The 21690-nt window shown below is 34.7% G+C and overlaps 2 protein-coding genes across 2 annotated transcripts; both read right to left on the bottom strand.

Moving 5' to 3' along the window:
• Positions 1 to 15666: 15666 nt before the first annotated feature.
• On the bottom strand, positions 15667 to 17163 carry LOC122511943. Its single transcript, XM_043627516.1, has 2 exons — positions 16998 to 17163; positions 15667 to 16856 (listed from the first exon to the last, which is right to left on the bottom strand). The coding sequence occupies exons 1-2, from the start codon at positions 17161 to 17163 to the stop codon at positions 15667 to 15669; spliced, it is 1356 nt and encodes a 451-aa protein (XP_043483451.1).
• A 39-nt stretch (positions 17164 to 17202) lies between these two features.
• Positions 17203 to 19709, bottom strand: LOC122511942. The gene is made up of 3 exons (XM_043627515.1): positions 18287 to 19709; positions 17844 to 18226; positions 17203 to 17772 (listed from the first exon to the last, which is right to left on the bottom strand). Exons 1-3 carry the CDS (start codon positions 19707 to 19709, stop codon positions 17203 to 17205), a joined length of 2376 nt encoding a protein of 791 aa, XP_043483450.1.
• Positions 19710 to 21690: the final 1981 nt, after the last annotated feature.

Raw genomic sequence — 21690 nt, 5'->3', positions numbered from 1 at the left:
CAGCCATGAATCACACACTACGCCCTCTGTACTCTGTTCGACTACTGAACACAAAATGGCAGCGGCATTTCGCGAACGAATCACGTGACATGAACACTAGCGCTCTCATTGGCTAATTCAAAAAGGCGGCAAATTGTTTCAAATTTAAATAAGTTAACTCAAAATAATTTTAATTAAATTAAGTAAAAAATGTTTTTTTGATTTGAATATTTGAAAAATCGAGTAAATTAATTATATTAATTTATTATTTTAGTATTTTTTTTTCACAGATAATTTTTTTTATTTTGAAATTATTTAAATTAATAAAGAGAATTAAAATGGATTTTAATAATTTTAATCTCGTTAAATAATTAAATTAATAGAAAAAATTAATTATTATACAACTTAACAAAAAAAAATTATTCAAATTATAATAAAACATAATAATTTTTAATTTTTTCAGTCAATTAATTAAAATATTTAATTTTTTTAATCAATTGAAATAATGAAGAATTAACTAAAAAAAATTTTCTTTAATATCAATACTTTTTTTAATAAAATGAAATTAAAAAAATTATTGTATAATTTCTTCTATATTAAATGAATATTTAAAAAAAAATTTTATTTTCTAAATAGACAAATAGTATATTACGATACTAGGCCAGAAAGTTGGATTTCCTGGCCGGCGTGATATATAAGGCCGAGGCTTTATATATCACGCTCGCTAGGGTATCCAAATTTCTGGCCGTGTGTCGTATACAATTTTTCTGTATCCCCAGCCGAAAGTACGTTAAATAATTATTGTGTGAATAATAAAATAGCTCAATAAGTTGCCCGCCCGACTTTTGCAAAGTCGAGGCGAAGCCGAGACTTAGCTGGTCGGGGCGGGCATGAAAAAAATTATAAGTAAAAAATAATTGGAAGTAAAATTTAAAAAATAGTAAAGAAGAAATTTTCTTTTACAAATAATTTTTTAATAATAGTAATATACCTACTTTACGATCATCGTTTCGAAATATTCATCTATTGAGAGTGGTAACCTACTTTAAAAAAGTGACATCTATAAAATGTCGTTCAAACTCAAAATTTTTAATATGATAATTCTTCGTATTTAAATTATAATATTTTTAAATAATTAAAAAATAATAAAAAAAATAAGAAATTTCGTGCATTATTTTGATGACTGTCAGTTTTTTCAAAACGTGAGCTCTAAAAGTAACGTGTCTCTGTGGTTGCTATGCTAACATGTACGTGTGTTGAAATTCTTGTAACCAATCAGAGCGCTCATTGGGTCTGTCGAGCCGGCCACAAAAGTCGCTATTCCCGGAGCCAAATCAGACCGGGAAGACAGTACTTTCGGCAAAGGGATACAGAAAAATAAATTTTATTTATCATTTGCAAAAAGTAATCAGCAAGCAATTGTTATTTTCAGTAATTAATTTTTCATAACTGTAAAATATCACAGGTCCACAAAAAAAATCGATGAAAGGTTCCTTTGACCAAACATGGTGTATTATATGTATTTTGGGCCGCTGAAACCGAATCTGAAGTCCGTTTGGCTCCATCACGTCAGGATTTTTTCCTAACCTCAAAATACATGTCGGGTTTAGCGTGATAGAAAAAAATTTAAAAATATTTACGGATTTAGCTTAATTTTGGGATAGAGGGGTTTTGAGGGGTCCCTGATTACGAAATTAAAGGCAAATTTTCAAAATACAAAATGGCGGATCCAATATGGCGGTCAAAACTTTCAAAAAATTTTTGAATTTTCACAAAACTCTTCAATTTTTAAGAAATTCTTCAATTTTTATAAAATTTTGTATCACGGGATTTTTGAGGTCACTGATTACGAAATTAAAGGTAAATTTTTAAAATACAAAATGGCGGCCAGAAAAAAAATTCTTGAATTTTCATACAACTTTGTACCGAGAAGTTTTTAGGGTCGCTGATCACTGATTTAAAGTCAGATTATCAAAATACAAAATAGCGAATCGAATATGGCTGTCGGATTTATAAAAATTTCTTTAATGTTCACAAAACTTGGTATCTAGAAGATTCAGGGCCGCTTCCCACACATTACATCGTGAGCCTGCATCCAGGGCACCTCCACGTGATGACGGCGGGCAACGGAGTTGTTCCGTGATCCGGCTCCCTGCATCACGCTCCTTAAGGTGAGTCTGCAATAGGTTTAGTTGTACGTGTACCTGACACTAATCCCATTTTAGACTCACCTTTACGCCGTCATGGTAGGCACACGAAGAAAAAAGTACGATGCAGGGAGTCGGAACCCCAAGTATCGACGGCTGGACAGGGTAAGAAAGCGGGCCCGCAGGCGTCGCCATCAAGCAACCTCAGCTCTACATTGGTGGGTGATCTGATTTTGAAATCATAGTTAGCGAGCTCAAAACTCACAGATACTAAGTTTTGTAAAAATCCGACAGCCATATTGGATTTGCTATTTTGTATTTTGAAAATCTGACTTTAAATAAGTGATCAGCGACCCTACAAACCCCTCGGTACAAAGTTTTATGAAAATTCAAGAATTCTTTTTTCTGACTGCTATTTTGTATTTTAAAAATTTACCTTTAATTTCGTAAACAGTGACCTCGAAAATCCCTCGATATAAAAATTTAATAAAAATTGAAGAATTTTTTGAAAATTTTGATGGCCATATTGGATTCGCCATTTTGTATTTTGAAAATTTGCCTTTAATTTCGTAATCAGGGATCCCTCAAAACACCTCTATCCCAAAATAAGGCTAAATCCGTTAATATTTTTAAATTTTTTTCTGTCATGCAAAATCCGACATGTATTTTGAGGTTAGGAAAAAATCCTGACGTGATGGAGCAAAACGGACTTCAGATTCGATTTCAGCGGCCCAAAATACATATAATACACCATGTTTGGTCAAGGGAACCCTTCATCGATTTTTTTTGTGGACCTGTGTATTTAATGAATTTGGTAAAATTATTAAAAGTATTCAAAATAATTAAAAATTGTCACATTTTAAGGAAAGTAATTTCCACAAAAATATTTGTTAATCTACTGACAATTTTTTAACAAAGAATTTTACCCTTCTACTTTCAAAAGCATGAAAAGATTATTAAAAAAAAGAAAATTATTAAAAAATATTTTTAAAAAATACACAGTTGATAGATTTTTAGATTAGAATTTAACTCACCTTGATGTTTTGGAAATTATATTTTTTGCCAAGTTCCAAAATTTTCCACGTCAGCGAGAACCTGAAAATGATAAAAAATTACAAACAAATTAATATAATTGTAAATTTTAATTTAATAAATTAAATATTTTTATACATAGTTTTTAAGTTAGGTATCAAATATTTTAGAAATTGTTAAAATATTTTTCAGTAAAAAAATTATTGGAAAATAATAACTCGAATAATAAATAAATAATACATTTTTTTAAATTGAAATTTGAAAAAATTAATAGAAAATTAATTATACTTTTTCTGCTTAAATTGTTCTTCCTCTTTCTTCTTTTTTAGTTGCCTTTGCAGAGTAATGTCCATAATTTAGAAATTGCTCAATATTATATTCCGGGTCAGAATTTCTCAAACGGATCACCTAAAACTAAAAAATTTTCTTTTTGAACCAAAATACGTTTTTTGACTCTTAATATGGTTAAGAAGAATCCCTGAAAATATTAGGCGAAAAAAAAAAATTTTTGTAAAAGTTATTAACAATTGAATTTTTTAGTACTGCTAAATTAACAAATTTTTTTCTCAAGTTCTAGTTGACGGATTTTAAAATTAAAATATGGGTTTTTTCGTCTTGAATTGCAGTATTTGAATATATTTTTTGTTTTTAAATTTTTTTATTTTTTATAATTTTTTATATAATTTGTTTATAAAATGCTAATAAACAAATATGTTCTTCACGTCCTAACAAAAAAATTAAAATTGTATTCTATTCCTTAAATGTCTCCGAGTGTAAAACCGTTTCGAAAAAAAATGAGCCTCAATTAGAAAAAAAGTTATTAATTAAAAACTGCAGCCATGTAGGGCTTTATATGACGTTAAACTCGCCCCGCGTGCATCAACAATTGGCACAAAACACGAACGATTAAATAATAAAATAGTTACACACAAACTTAATTAAACCTTGTAATTTATTAATCACCAAACGTACACTTTGAACTTGATAATTGAAATTAATGGCAAAGTAATCTAAATTGACTTGACTTAAGACTCTTAACAATTGGTAACGAACTCTGACTCTCACGAAAGCAAGCAATTATGGTAATGATGCCGACCGGCTTCCTCTCGCGACGCTCCATCAAAGATCCAGTGGACGAACTCCTAAACCGCTTCACCCATTGGACGCTGGAAACACCGCACAAGACGAAACCAAAAACCTCCGGCCCAATCACGAGATCCCCGCAAATTTTTAAATGTCAATAGTAACCCAAATAACAGGAAAGGAAATTATAACGAAATGCTTCGTTACAATCCCCTCCCCTAGGCCAACAATAATCCCAAAATTGTTGCCGATTAAACCCGAATTAATAAAGAACAAATTACCAAAATTAAGATATGAAATCAAATGTATTTATTCAAAACTAAATATTTTAAAGCCTTCAATCAGCTAATAATTAACCTAATTCAAATTACAAAAATAATAACGATCTATTAATGAAAAATAAAATATTCATCCAATAATTACTTAACACTTAACCAAGAAAATCATATTAGATTAAATAATAATAAAAAACTAAAGAAAATCCTTAAAAATACATTGGGCTCCCATTCTAAGGGAAACCCTGACGTGCCGCGATTACCAGTTCTTGCGGGAGGCCCACCAAAGAAGCCTCCAGCAACCGCAAATCATCCATTAATCCAGTAGCCGAAGGTACTGGATCAGGAACCAAAACGATAGGACAATAAGCCAACTTGTGGTCCGTTTTCCAACAATTAAAACAGGCCCCCATGGGAGGGTCCAATTCCGGATCTGTCTGAATTCGATCCAGCCCCCGAAATATTCATCCCATGGTCAAAATCGGACGCTACGCCCTTGCTTCTTCTCGAAAACGATCGGCCGGACGAGGAACCGCAACAACATCCGGCTCCCGTGATCGGACCTGAGCCAATGGCTCCTCACGACCACGAGCCTCATGTAACTCCTCGTCAGCAACCGGAACTGAGTCATCCTCCTGGTCCATCATGACCGCCTCCAGTTCTTTAACCGCATATTGGCTCTCCAAAAATTCCGCACTTTCCAACGCGCAAGCTTCTTGTTCTTCCCTAGATCCCGGACGAGCCAAATGAGCCCTCGACTGAACTCGCCAACCAAAGGAGATGCCACGGCCCACAAAGCGAGTACCCGCCGGAGGCAGCGAGACATCAGAATCCGAAGAGCTGGTAACCCTGCGATCCTCGATTACTCCGGAAACTGCTGCTCCCTCCGGCGCACTGCGTCCAACTGCACCACCTGAAGCTCGACTCGAACTCGATGAAAGTTTGCTGCGCCACACATCACCCATGATGATCAACGGTCCTCAAGAATAAAACTTGGCTCGAATAATCTAAAACAAAAAACAAATAAGTAACACATTCCAATTATTGCCGAGAACGTGGAGGTATAAAACGTTTGAAATCGGACACATGAACCTTAGCCACACGTCGGTTATTTCCCGAACCCAATTCGTAAACCGAAGGAGACAATTGTCTAACAATTTCATAGGGACCTTCAAATTTAGGAGCCAATTTTGCCGAAAACCTATTTGCCGCATTCGACAACTTATGAGTTCTCCATAAAACCTGATCCCCCACATGAAATGTAGCCTTTCGTTTATTACGGTTATAATAACGACTTTGTTCTTCCCGTTTCTTGTCAATAAATCTCGCAACCAAATCCCTCAGCGCGTCCAACCTACGCCACCTATCGCACCAAACCTCTGGATCAATCCCCTGAACCGTAACCTTACCTTCAACATCTCTCCTCAAACTCTTAACCGGTTGAGGCTGACGGCCATAATTCACAAAGGCCGGTGAAACCTTTGTCGAAGACTGTACGGCCGTATTGACCGCATGTCGGAACTCATGGAGATGTTTGTCCCAATTCCGATGATCCTCGCCCACAAAAGTCGCAATCATCGTCTTTAAAGTACGGTTACTTCGTTCGACCGGGTTAGCCTGGGGGTGGTATGGCGGCGTTGTTAAGTGCCTGACACCATAGTCCTCCAAAATGGATTTGAGGTGTTGGTTGTCGAACTCCTTTCTGTTATCCGTTAACAGAAAGTGAGGAGTGTCCCACCTGAACACTACCAATTCCACAAATGCCTTCGAAATGGATTTGCCATCAGCAGACCTATTTGGTTTCACCTCAATCCAGCGTGTAAACAAATCCTGGAAAACAACCAAATGCTTACACTGATTCTTGCTGGATGGAAACTCCATACAGTCCGCTGCAACCACCGTCCACGGTTGTTCCACAATCCTTTGACCCATTAACCCTTGAGGTCCTTCTTGCGAAACCTTAAACCTTTGACAGTCAGGACACTCGCGAACAAACCTCTGGACATCATGCCAAATGCCTGGCCAGTAATATTCTGCACCCACCCTAGCATATATCTTCTCTATTCCCAAATGACCTGCTGCAATTTCAGAATGAGCATCCCTGAGTATCCTACTCCGATGCTCCTCTGGGACAACCAACTTCCAACCCTGTTCCTCGCCCGTGATTGGTAACAATAAAGGATCGTTCCTATGACGATATAACAAATTGTTTTCCACCAACCAACCTGGAAAACGTTGAGGAAACTCCTCGACCAATTGTTTCCTCTTGATGTACCACGGGTCATCAATGGTGCTGAAAGCCGACATCTCGTCCGTGTTATCCTCGTACATACGCGACAATGCGTCCGGTACATGATGATTAACACCACGACGATGAACAATGTCAAAATCCCATTGTTGCATCTCGAGTGCCCAACGAGCCAAACGACCAGACGGATCCTTAAGATTCCTGAGCCACCTCAGTGCACTATGATCCGTGATAGCCTTAAACCGATATCCCTCTAGATGTAGCCTGAATTTTTTAATGGCTCATAAAAGTACAAGACACTCACGCTCAGTGACACTATAATTCCTTTCTGCCCCTATTAAAGCCTTACTTGCGTACACAATTGGGTGTTCGCCATCCTCAGACTCCTGAGTCAACACTGCGTTAATCGCTGAGTCGCTAGCGTCACACTGGACAGTGAACGGTTTGCCAAAATCCGGCCGAGTCAAAACTGGGGCCGATACCAACTTTTTCTTTAAAGTTTGGAAAGCCTCCTCATGCTCAGCTGTCCATTTCCAAGCTCTTTCTTTTTGAAGAAGCCTCAAAAGTGGTACCTTGATCTCGCTATCATTCTCTATAAAACGAGAATACCACCCAACCATTCCCAAGAAACGCCGAAGCTGGTTAATATCCTGGGGTGCAGGGTATTCTAAAACCGGTGCCACCTTCTCAGAATCAGGCCTCAAACGATCCCTATCCAAAACATAACCCAAATAGGTTACCCGAGAGCAACCAAATTCGCATTTGTCTGGGTTTACCACCAAACCAGCAGACGCCAATCTCTTTAACAGGGGCGCATGATTATCGCCCAAAATTCAATTTCATAATATTCAAAACATCGAAATTCTTCTTATTGAAACGTCAATTCATATAATTTTCATATTTCGAAATACCATTCAACATAATTGTCATTTTGTCGAATAATCATTGATTCTAATTTTTAAATAATCGAATCGTTTTTTAACATAATTTTTATTCTGTCGAAAAATCTTTTGACATATATTTTATTATTCTTAATGACTATTTGTCATAACTATTAATTCACCGAATAACTACATAACCTAAAATTCATTCACACTAATCGCCATTTAATATAATTTGTATGTTTGAGAAACGTCAATTCACATAATTTTCATATTTCGAAATACCATTCAACATAATTTTCATTTTGTCGAATAATCATTGATTCTAATTTTTAAATAATCGAATTGTTTTTTAACATAATTTTTATTCTGCCTAATGTCTACTGGTTAGAAGTATTAAATGTTCGAATTATCAATTCGTCGAATGCCCAAAACATAGAATTGTTAATTCGTAGAATGCTCAAATCATCGAATTTTCAATTCGTCGAATGTTCAAAACGTCGAATGTTCAAAACTTCGAATGCTGAAAACATAGAATTGTTAAATCGTCGAATGCTTAGAACATCGAATTGTCAGTTCGTGGAATGCTCAAATAGTCGAAGCGCCATCTGTTCGAATTGCCAAGTAGTAGAATGGTGAAGTAATCGAATGGACCAATAGTCGAAACGCCATCTGTTCGAATTGTCAAATAGTAGAATAGTAAAGTAGTCGAATGTTCAAAAAGTCGAATCGTCAATTCGTCGAATGCTTAAAACATCGAATTTTTAGTTCGTCGAATAATCAAAATGACGAAATGTTTATTCGTCGAATCGTCAAAACGTCGAATTGCCGAAATTTCGAAAAATTTGTTTGATTTAATTAAACATTAACTTAAAACAAACAAATGTTTAATTAAATCAAACAAATTTTTCGAAATTTCGGCAATTCGAAGTTTTGACGATTCGACGAATAAACATTTCGACATTTTGATTATTCGACGAACTAACAATTCGATGTTTTAAGCATTCGACGAATTGACGATTCGACTTTTTGAACATTCGACTACTTTACTATTCTACTATTTGACAATTCGAACAGATGGCGTTTCGACTATTTGTCCATTCGATTACTTCACCATTCTACTACTTGGCAATTCGAACAGATGGCGCTTCGACTATTTTAGCATTCCACGAACTGACAATTCGATGTTCTAAGCATTCGACGATTTAACAATTCTATGTTTTCAGCATTCGAAGTTTTGAACATTCGACGTTTTGAACATTCGACAAATTAAAAATTCGATGATTTGAGCATTCTACGAATTAACAATTCTATGTTTTGGGCATTCGACGAATTGATAATTCGAACATTTAATACTTCTAACCAATAGACATTAGTCAGAATAAAAATTATGTTAAAAAACAATTCGATTATTTAAAAATTAGAATCAATGATTATTCGACAAAATTTTATTTCGTTAATAAATTCGACTTATCATTACACTATAACTAATAATATAATATGTTTTCTGAAAATTTAATCATAATTATTTAATAATATTGATCAAATTACATTTTAATTTATCTTTTATTTTTAGAAAATTTTTTTTTAATATTTTTGAATTTCTAATTTTTATGTAAAAAAAATTCGTGAGTGTCAGTGTGCAAATTTTTATTAATTTAAATTAAAAAGTTTTTAACTATAAAAAATTCAAATCTTAATTATATTTAATTCTATTCATTACTCGTAAGCCAAGAAACTGTGCAAGATAAAGTAAATAAAAATGGTACAACTTTCAAAATTTCTAAAAAAAATTATTAATTCACTGTTAATTGACATCTATCCTTATAAATAAAGTTCATGTCGTGTCCCTACTTTGCTCTGAATCTGAAAATTCCAGTACAACTTTCAGTTTTAAGTAATAAAATTATGTATACTTACATAATCATTCTTCACACACATTATTGTAAGCAACTGCTGGCATTCAATATTCACGGGGATTGCTGTTTCTGAGAAATCTAAGTAAAATTCGCCGCTTTCTAATACTGATCGCAAGTATGATAAATCTGCGACAGCCACTGCTTCTCCATTATTCACGGTAATGAACTCTAAAGTTCCTTTTTCATATTGTCGTAAGTGATTGTATTCTTCAGAATGAAGTAATGCAGCGTATTCAGCGAGTGATGTTGGTTTTTCCGGCAGACTGTTTTTCTTTCACCTGTACATGCAATATGAGTTTGTGTATTGACACTCTGAAGATAATATACCCTTAAAACTCAAACACAATTGTCAACCATAAACTAAGATAGATAACCCCAAAAATGTCATAAAAAACTGTCTTTCAATTCTCAAGTAGACCCTCTTTGGAGGTAAAACCTTAAAACACATCGGTTGACCAACGTACATTTTATCCTTTTTCTCAGGATAAAATCACGTACTGGAAAAACTCAGTTTTCAATACTTTTTAGAAATGTTAATCATCCCACTACTTTTTATAAATAATTGTAATTTGCATATTACATTATTTCTATCAATCTAACATCTAATCAATTATTATAATATAATTAATAATGAATTAAGACTTGTAAATAAACTACATTCAAGTTTTGTAGTTAAACAATTAATTTGTTATAACTATCATGACCATCAACTATGTATAATTCTATATAATGTATGCTATATTTGTAACACGTATGTGTCATGTACAGGTGTAAATATAATTATTATAAATATAAATATTATTACTAGAATGTATGCATGTACATATATTGAAATAATTATCATATGATAATTATTCCCTGCTGAAAATTCTTGTATAATTTCTTGTACATTTTCATGCATACGATCACATACTTGATCCTGGTCGTGTTCTCGTACAAGATCAAGCTGTTGAAAATGCCCTTGAATTTGGAACAATGAAAATGTACCAGAAATCATGCATAATCATGTATAAAAAAATTTTCAATGCAAGAAATGGTACAAGTTCATGTACAGGAAGACGCCTGTGATCACGGATGAAATTTTGCTTTATAAGAGAACACGTGTAAGACCAAATACAAGTTCCCATTCGAGTTCACATGTAGCTTTTAACAACATTTTTTTCTCACATATATTCACGTACAAGATCGTGTGTGTAGCTTCCACACATTGAAATTCCCCTATGTATGATCATGTACAAGAACATGGACTTGTAACTAGGATGGAAAATTTTAAAGATACGTGTTCTTACACGTGAACATGAGCAAGTTCACCCCAAAAAAATTTTCCTCATTTTTCTTCTTGTACATGAACTTGTACAATTTCACATACATGTACTTGTACGCCCTGAATTTTTCCACAAAACACTTTCATGTAAAAGTGTAAATATGTAAAACATTAATATGTAAAACACTATACATGAAAAAGCAACAGATCTTGCGCATGATCTGTAAGTAATTTCATGTACAGGATCTTCTACAAGAACTTTTAAAAGTAATTTTGCAGGATGATTTTTGGAAAGGAAAATATAAAAGATCCTAAACATGTTCCACTACTGTATTCCGCATGAAATTTAAGAGCAAGAACATGTCTATTATCTTTTTTACAAAATAGAATATCGTACTGGATTCAGCATGTCATTTCAACTATAAATGACTTGATGATCTGCACGATTTTCTTACAAACTTCTGAAAAATATTAAATTGTTATTATCATATTAAAAAAAATTTTTATTATTATTTTAGAACTTTACAATACAGTAAACGCTTTTTTATTAGTAAATGTAAGGAAGGGAACGTTCAAATAGCGTCACGTATTTTTTGAACGATCCCCTATTTATCACGTGTAAATTAACAATAGTAATTTACGGTATTTCTCTCATTTCTATACTTAAAAATAATTGATTTTAATAAAAAGAAACGTCAAATTTTAAAAACTGTTTCTGTATGAAAATTGTTTGTCTCTTAAAAAAACTGAAAATCTTTTACCGAATTTAAAAATAGATTTTTTACACATGGTATCTAATAAAAGGAAAAATTGAGAAAAATATCGTAAACGTAAAACGTAAAACGTTTTTACAACGTCGTTTAACCAATTTTAATATGATAGCAAATTTGGTACCGCACAAATATACCAATTTTTGTCAGGAATATCAATGGAAACACTAATTTTGTCGATATCATTAACGGAAACCGACACTACTTCTGAACCTATTTCTTCGACCAACTGCAAAATTTTGTGATTTCTAGGAAACGCAGTTTTTGTTTTCAAAATTTTAACCAATACATAATCTTGATTCATTTCTCTATCAACAATGAATTTAAAAATTTGAGCATAAGTACCATTACAAATCCTAACGAATGTGTCATCGGATCGTGCATTTACTTTCTCTGAGGACAAGTAAAGGCAACTGTTCTTTACCATTTTCGAATAACAGATTGAACTTTAAGAAAGTTATAATTTTTCTATCCACGCGTTGTCAACTTTCCTAGGTGCTGCAAAATATCTAGCTTTTGATGTTTTTACAGTATTTTGAACTTTTATAGTGCCCAATGAATTGTAAAAATGTTTCGTTTCTATTGAACAACTATCGTAAACCGCTTTTTTAATTAACCTATGACTGAAAGTTAATGCAATATGTCAAGCAACTTGCTGATGTACACTTTTGGCTGAATGGATTATGTTTAACAGTTTGCCGTTCGCAGATTCAAATCCATAAGTAGAATGCGCAAAAAGTAGACCCCAATTGAAAACACTTTGAGGTAAATGCAAAAGGATGTGAACGTTAAACGTCATTGCTACACCTGTGTAGTTTTTTTCAGTGTCCGCCACAAATTTGTGTAGCAAGCTATTAGCATGATTAAGCTCGGCAATTGTAATTACATCTCTCGAAAAAATGTGTAAAGCCTCTACGAGAAGGAGCCAATGTAATACATATTTCTTTTCTAAAAACAAAGAAATTATTGGTATGCTATAGTACAAGATCCAATTTTCCCATTCTCTGGCCTTCCAAAATTCTTTATCAGCCAGAGAACGAGAAAGCCGACCAATTTGGTGAGGAACTTTAATTTTTTTCATCAACAAATTTATGTCGGTCAATTGTTGTTTCGTGAGATAAAGAGAAGAATGGTTTTTATTACCAAACCAAATATTTGTAAACAATTTTCCAAAATTACTCACAATGTGCATTGGATCGGGAGTAAATCCTTCGATAATGTTAAATTTTTTGAGAATTACTAATTGAGACGGATTTTTAACCCCAAACACGGTTTGTTTGGCGTTGCTAATTTCATGTGCCGAAGTGTGTCTTGTACGTTTCGTCGTCTAACTGATACTTCCAACAATGGGTATTTATGACTGCCGCCTTTATCTTTATTTGGGGTTGCTACCCATTGACCACGGTGTAAACACCAGGGGCAGCCGTATGCACCATTAAATTATATAAATCCTTGAATCGGTGGTCTGGCTATTGAATCTACAGAGCAAATTAATGTATAAACCTTAACAGAAAGTACTTTGCCTTTAATATTACAATCGACTCCTTTCTCGGAGAATACATTTATTTTTTCAACGAAGGGTTTCAAAAAGACATTCATCTCGGGTTTTCTTTTGCCGAACCACAATCCCACAACAATTGACTCGTTCGTTCTCACCTCATAGGGCACCTCATTTAGTTGTAAATAAATCGGCCATATTGAGTAAGAAGAGCTTTCAAATAATGGCGCACCATCTGTATTGAACGTTGTAGTTACATACTGATGTCTTTCATTCTCATTTAAACTATTCACAAACTCTTTGTACATTTGACCATCATAAATGTCTTTTAATACATCTTTTTGAGGCACTCGATGATTCATAACATTACTGTAATAGTCGCTATTTGATTCTAGTAACTCAGAAATTTGCGAGTTAACGTCAAAGTACACAAAGAAATCGTTATACGAAGAGTCTCTAACATTTACATTCAAACCGCAAAAATTACAATTGATTGATTTGCATGAACGTTCAAATTCCCCTATGTATGTACTACAATCGGGGCAAATTCCGTGGAATTTGGCATTACTTGACGGATTAAATAAAGTATCAATTAAGTATCGAGAATCCGGCAAAATAAGTAATGGGAATCTAGTTTATGAGCGAAAAGAGATCAGTTACTGCCGTTTAAGACAAACAATGCCTTATTGAATATTTTAAAAGTATCATGAGTAGTTCCCCTTTAGTTTTATTAACCGGTTGCTTTATAGTTTCCCAGAATTCTGGATCGTTCATAAGCTTATGAAGTTTCTGGAAAGGTAAATAAATTTCTTCATTCTCATTCGAAGCATGTTCATCGAAGTCATCTGGCATGTTTAGAAATTCTTCCATCTCTTGCAAGTAAACATTGCCGACCTAAAAGAATTCATCAATATTTTAAAACGACACTTAAATTTATACTAATCAATAAGAGGAAAAGTTTTAGAAGTTTTAGGAGCATAAATAAACTTTTGTTTAAGCATCGAGAGTCAACAGTAAATTATTTGAATAATAGTAACTATAATTTATAAAAAATTGGTCAAGTGCGAGTTGTACTCGCACTGCAATGGCGGGTTCCGTGCACAAATATTAAAACAATACTTGTAACATTTATCGGTAATTGGCAGAATTAAAATAAACAATTAAAAAAATATATTAAAATCATTTGATAAAAAAAATAACTAAAGAAAAAATTCAAGTGTTGTATATCTAATATTGTAAACAATAATAAGTAGAGGAACAAAATTTTCAAATTAGTTTCTCTACTTATTATTTTTTACAATATTAGATACACAACACTTTAATTTTTTTGGTTATTTTCTTCATCAAATGATTTTAATATATTTTTTAATTGTTTATTTTAATTCTACCAATTACCGATAAATGTTGCAAGTATTGTTTAAATATTTGTGCACGGAACCCGCCATTGCAGTGCGAGTACAAATCGCACTTGAACAATTTTTTAGGATAAAGAGGAGAGAAACGCAAAGAATATTTTCATCTTTTAGATATTTAATTTGGTTCTCTGCGCTGAAAGTGAGGTCTTTTTGTTTAAATAACTTTGTTAATTAACAATTTTTGACAAATGTGCTAATAACTTATTTGAAGTGTCTGGTCTCCCTGCGTCGAACGCAAAAAACGAAACTTGATTATGTTTAACCGTTTAAAAGATATGGGCATATTTAAAAAATTTTGAGCAATTATTGTATCTTTTAAATAAACAATTCTTTTTGCAAAAAAAATGGATTTCTTGAAACTTCATACCAAACATTATAATATTACCAAGTTTCAGAAAAATCGGTGATGTTACTTCGAAACGTCCTAAATATGTCGTGGAATACTACCTGTACAATTGCTAAGTTTAAAAAAAATCAATTTTTCTAAAACAAGATATTTTTATTTAAATTCAAAGTATTTTACTTTAACATTGTTAGCCTATGTAAAGTGGATATAAACGGAAATTTTCGTTCAATAACTTTTAAAATTTTCTATAGATTTCTTTAAAAACTAGTATATTATTAAAAAAATATTTATAAAGTTTAAAACAAAAAGAATTAAAAATATTCACTGTTTCTTTAAAAAAAATATAAAAGTTTAAAAACTAATAATTTTAAGGTTAATGCATTATGAGATTAAAGGAATTGTACTATCCTCCGCATGTTGAATTAGGAAGGAAAATTACGACCGCGGGCAAAGGAGCACTAATTTTTTAAAAGAAACATGGTCAAACTGGGTTTAAAAATTTATATTAACAGTTATTTCTGTAGTAAAAACTCGACTTCATTATATTAACTATTTAATTAATAAGGTTGTAAATAGTGCAAGACACTGCAACTTGATTTATTTATTAAAATTTTTAGATTATAAAAATTGTTTACAATTCTGGAATAGAATTCTTGCGAATGGCTCTGCGTCCGTTCAATATCCATAATCGTTGTCTTACTATGCTCAATAGCTGCTCAGCACCACAATGAAGCAACTTTTCGTGTTTATGTCGTAATAAAAGAGTTGTGAATGTATGATATGATGATAAAATAATTGGATGCTTCTGATCATAGGACAAGAACACGAAGAAGGCCTTTATCATCTATAAATGGATTCAATCCAGTCAGAGGGCAGCGTTTATGTAATTCTTGTTTCCTTTGAATAATCACAATCTCCTTGGAAAATGTCTGTTGCTGTGATTTCCTTGCTAGAACTTGCTCAGCTGATTCCAACTCCTTCACTGATAGAGGTGGAATAACTCGTTCTTTTCTCAACATCTTGACTTCTTCAGAATTCGATTTCAACAGTTGAGAAAACCTTTTAATGCGAAGACAATAAGCTATAATATTTATAAGCTTGGAATAATTAGATGATAATAAGAAAATATCTTCCTCTTTGGTTACGGTCAAAGACACTTTCATCTCTGATAAATCTGGCTCAATTGTAATAGGCTGTGAGGGCCACTGATTTTTGTCAATTATCCAGGACGGTCCATTCCACCACAATTTGTTTTCCAAAATATCCTGAACGGCAATTCCTCGGGATAACATGTCGGCTGGATTACTCAACGACGGCGTATGTCGCCAAGTAGCAGAGTTTGTCAATTCCTGTATTTTTGTAACACGATTTGCTACAAATGTCTTTAGATCATTAGGCTTCGATTTAATCCATCCAAGCGTGATTGTCGAGTCACTGAATAACGTTATTTCTCGAATTTTCTCTTCATATGTTTTGCGAACCAGATAAACCAATTCTGCCAAAAGTGATGCAGCCATAAGCTCCAAACGCGGCAGAGACACTGCCTTCACCGGAGCTACCTTCGACTTGGAACAAATCAACTGAGAAGACATCGTTTGATCTTCATCCTTACTCACTGCGTACAGACAGGCACCCAGGGCTTTCTCAGAGAAGTCAGAGAACCCTATGATATCAAAACTTTCGCTTTCGTTACGAGGATTGATGTTTCTAGGAATTATGAGCTCGTTCAGCTTAGGTAGAGCCTTATAATAATCACACCAAGTTGTACTCAGGTCTGGAGGTATCTGCTGATCCCATTCAATTTGTCTTACCCACAGCTGCTGCATGATGATCTTTCCTGTAATCAACACTGGTCCAACAAGTCCTAAAGGATCAAAGACTTGGGCAACTTTTGATAGTACATTTCTCTTCGTTATTTTATGTTCATCTAAAGACTCCACTTGGTATTGTAGACAATCTTTATTGGAATCCCACCGTAATCCCAATGTCTTCAGAGGACCTTGGCCGTCCAAGATTAGAAACTGCTGAGACTTGCATTGTTCATTCAGATCAGCTAAGACCAGCGGATCACTAGCTCTCCACTTCCTTAATTGAAATTGGCCTCGTTAAAGAAGTTCTGATAATTCACTGCGTAGTTTACTTGCTTCTTGTATTGTTCTAGCTCCAGTTAGAACGTCATCCATGTAGCAATCCTTTTTCAGAGCTTGTGCTGCAATCGGTAAATCTGCTTCTGCCTCCTTTGCCAGTTGTCGTAGGCATCTAATCGCCAAATATGGAGCACTAGTGGTGCCATACGTTACTGTCATGAGCTCGAAAGTCTGAATAGCTTGGTTTGAGTCCTCTCTCTACAGAATGCATTGTAGTTTTTGATCTTCCTTGTCAATAAGAATTTGTCTAAACATTTGTGCGATATCAGCTGTTATCACCACTTGATACGCACGAAACCGAAGAATTATCTCCAATAAGTCTGTTTGTAAATTGGGACCTGCTTGTAACTTTTGATTCAAGGACGTTCCTAGCGAAGTCAATGCTGATGCATCGAACACGACTCTTAACTCCGTTGTGATGCTACCTGGCCTTAACACAGGTTGATGAGGAATAAAGTATACCTCTTCATCTTCATTTTGTTTTTCTCGAACCAATTGCATATGTCCTTTTTCTTCGTAGTCCTTCAGAAAAGCGGCATAGTCTTCTTTTAGTTTAGGGTCTCTTTTGAATCTTCTCTCCAACGACTTCAATCTCATTTCTGCATGTTCTCTCGATTCCCCCAGAGTGACTTCCTCTTTTTTCGGCAATTTTACAACGAAACGTCCAGTTTCCTCTCTTTGAAATGTCTCTTCAAAAAATGTGTCGCATTTTATTTCTTCTTTAGTCCATTTTCGTGGTTCTTGCAAACTCTCCACTCGCCAAAAATTCTCAAATTGATTATTTAACATTTCATTGTCACTAAATGACAACTAGGAGGTGCACTTTTGCGTGATTCAACCAATTCGCCTCCAACAATCCAACCCAGCTTCGTCTGTTGAAGAGAAGGCTGACCAGCACGATGTCTAATTTGACCTTTACATAGTAGGGACCAAAACAACGCTGTACTAATGAGAATATCAATTACTCCAGGCTCATCGAACGTGGGATCTGCCAACTTTATATCCACGGGAATTCTCAATTCACTTTTGTTGATTTTCACTTGGGGAAGATTCTGAGTGATCTTTGGTAAAACGAGACACTCTAATGATGCTGTGTAATCGGAATACATTGACTTGATTTTAATTGTTGTGGCTTTTCCAACATTCGTGACTGCATTGTTGATACCGTCAATGCACTGATTTGCTTTTTTGGTCGGTAATCCCAATTTTTTCACAATATCGTCTGTTACAAAATGAAGTTGTGAGCCAGGGTCCAACAAAGCCCGGCATCGATGTTAATTACCACTATTGTCCATCACATACACTAGTGCTGTAGACAACAGCACGTGGGAGGATAAATTTCTCACGGAATAGGCACTTCCCAAAACTTGTGAATCTACAGGATCCGATTTGCTAACACTTGAACACACTTCAGATTTAGCAACATGACACGTCATTGTTAAAGCACTATTTTCTTCTTCTTTGCTTGACTGAGCACCTGTAGATTTCTGAAATTCCCAATGAAGTAGAGTATTGTGATGCTTGTCACATTTTTTACAATGAGAACTTTTGCATACCTTTGCGAAATGACCTGGAATTAAACAATTATGGCACAATCGTTTATCTCTGGCTTCCTTGGATCTGTCTTGAGGAGTCAACGCTAAAAATTCTGGACACTGGTAAATAGCATGTTTACTCTTACACATTGGACATTCTCCTTTTGTTGATGCAGCTGTTGTCACACGACGTTCTTTCCTTTCGAACGGTACCTTACTGCTCGGCTGCTTTAATGTTTCCTGCTTTGGATTATTAGCTTCCACTAATTCCAATGTACTGGATTTTCTTTCTACAAAAGTCAAAAACTCTTCTACAGTTGGCATTTTATCTCCAACATCTTCTCTATCTTCGCCTTCTTCCACCAATTTTTCCCATTCACACTGTGTGACAAAGTCTAATGTGCTTTTTGTTAAATGTATAATAATAGTGTCCCAATATTGGACAGGTTGCTTTAATGCTTGCAGGGCTTTCATGTGCTTGCGAATGTGAAGGACAAACTTTTTCATTGAACTGTGCTCTTCGACCTTGTCTTTAGCAATAACTGGAAATGCTAAAAGTTCATTTAAGTGCGAATTAACAATCAACTTTCTGTTATCGTACGTCTTTTTCACTAGCTTCCAAGCTTCTTCGTAATTTTTTGTCGTTGTTTCAATTCCAATGAGTAATTCTGCTGCTTCTCCTTTTAATGCACCTCGAAGATACCAGAATTTGTAAAGATTTTGAATGTGTGCAACGTTGTGAATAGTTGCCTCAAAACAATCTCTAAATGTCATCCATTTACTGTAGTCGCCATCAAATTCTGGTGGTGATAGTGGTGGCAGCTTCACACCACTCCTCCTCCATCCATTTGCGTTATCATCAGCTGGATTTCCTTCACGTTCTCTAGCTGTTGGCTCGCCTGCCCGCGCTGCCGTTGCTTGAGCTATCTTCAAGGATGTTCTTTCCGCTTCACGTTTTGGCCGATCAATAATTGCCTGTAATCTTTTTGCAGAATGAAAATAACCTGTTTCGAACACTTGCCGTTCGTCTTGCTCTTCTTGATCAAATATTTCTTGTTGATCGTCATTATCACTAATTCTGGTTGCTTCTATTTCTTGCTGAATTCGCTCGAACTCTTTCCACTGATCTTCTAACTTTTTCATTCTGATTTCCGCTTCAGCAATGAACATTTCTTCCCGACCGTCTAATATTGTGTTGATACGAGTCACGTTAGATTTTACTGTGGCGCGCTGCCATGCCTTCGCAAGCCTTTTAGTACTTTATCCGCCATATTTCACTGCACTTCCGAACTTGAATATTACACTTTGTTTTGATTAAGCTTGACAAACTAACCTACACACCAAATGAATTTTTAAATTGTGATGCCACACTTTGCAACACAATTTCACATCGCTTTATTTTTTGCTAATCTAGATTCACTTTTTTCATCGAACCGACCACGTGGCAAATTCGATGCATAGCGTGTCACTCAAGCGTCCCGACGATTCGTTTGACTTTACGTTGCTTTTCATTTTTTTCACTGTTATTGAAAGTTCTTTTCCTTAGAAAACATTATTAATCTGATCGATGAGTTTCTAATGCCTCACGTCAGGCGCCAAAATGTTTATTAATTGTAAATAAATACACAAATCGTTCATTTTCATCTCAGGGTTTATTTTTACATGCTCTCTATTTCAGTACAAACATATAACTAAAGGTACCGTCCCATGACGGCGTAAAAGCAAAGCGTCGGCGTAAAGCAGAAATCGTGCGATAGAAAGAGATGAACAGATATCACGTTCTCACTCACTCACATGGTTTACGCTTTACGCCGACGCTTTCACGCCATCATGGGACGGTACCTTTACTAACGAAATTCTACTGCGTCAACGCGCTCACCAGAGTGCGTTTCAATCTGCATGTTAAGCCCGCGAGAATAATTCAAATTTAAAATATTTAAAAGAAATAGTTTACTTATTTTTCTGCTAATTATAAACAAAAGACCGCACGATGTGTTACAACGGAAAATTGTTTACGATTTAACCCCAAACGGCAGAAATAGAGGTGCCGCTTATCGAAATCGGTTGGCCATGAAATACAACAATCCAAACTGGAAAAAGCCCCCCCCCTGCTGCAAAGAATGCATCAAATCTGTCAACAAAAAGAAAAAGTCCAATATCCGAAGATGAAGTGAAAAGACTCATGAAAGTGCCAGACGACGAAGTGTTAGAGATTAATCGAGGTGGAATTATTAAAACGATGCTCGACAATCTGTTCAAGTCCAACGATTTTGACAATGAGGCATTCAAAGCTCTAAATGTCGACAATTTGGATTTTCGAGATATTAAAAATCGAAAAAAATGCCACAAATTTATCATTTTTTTCATGATTTGCAAGGATATTTTTCTCGTGAAGGAATAAAAAGTTTTATTCTTGCACCAATCATAAAAGCAGGCCTAAAATACGTGACGTATACCGATACTGGGTTGAAAGAACTAGAGAAGGAGTTGATGAAAATAGCACCGGATTATGTTGCCGTCTCAAAAGCACCGGAAACGTTTACACATGATGAAATTTAAGAACAAAAAGTGGAACATAAAAGAAATATAACACCGTTAAAAGAAGAATGTAAGTTGTTGGAGGAGGAAAAAACGACCTTGGGAAAAAATGTTCAACTTTTGGAACGAGCAAGCGATGATCCAGAGAACGGCGAGAGTTTGTCAGTCATGAAAAATCGATTGCAAGAAATTGCAAAACAGTTGACTCCAATCAAGAAAAACATGAAATTAGAGAGTCAACGATACCAACAACTCAAGCATCAACGACGTCCTGAGAGATTAAACGAAAACGACGACAGATGGAACAACATGTTTGACATTGCGAAATTACGTGTCAACAAAGACAGATTAAAATTTTCAAATACAATAATGACTGATGGCGTGGCAGTGTCTGTCATTTTTAATCTTGTTGAGCCAAAAATTGTGCCAAACTTCTTTCCTTTCGAGCAACCGGAATCGCGAGATTTAACCCAATATGACGTCTTCAAGGGACTGGACCCCGGATTGAAATTTGCCTTTGGCGGAGTTGAAAGGCGGAAAATGACTCCTCATGATTTCGACATTGATTGCAAAGACAATCATATTAAAATTTCTACAAAATCTTATAGGTGAC

The sequence above is a fragment of the Leptopilina heterotoma genome, unplaced genomic scaffold (genome assembly GCF_015476425.1).
Source record: "Leptopilina heterotoma isolate Lh14 unplaced genomic scaffold, ASM1547642v1 Lhet_91, whole genome shotgun sequence".
NCBI classification, from domain to species: Eukaryota; Metazoa; Arthropoda; class Insecta; order Hymenoptera; family Figitidae; genus Leptopilina; species Leptopilina heterotoma.
Note: the sequence above shows the minus strand (reverse complement) of the source record. Positions and strands in the feature narration are given on the sequence as shown.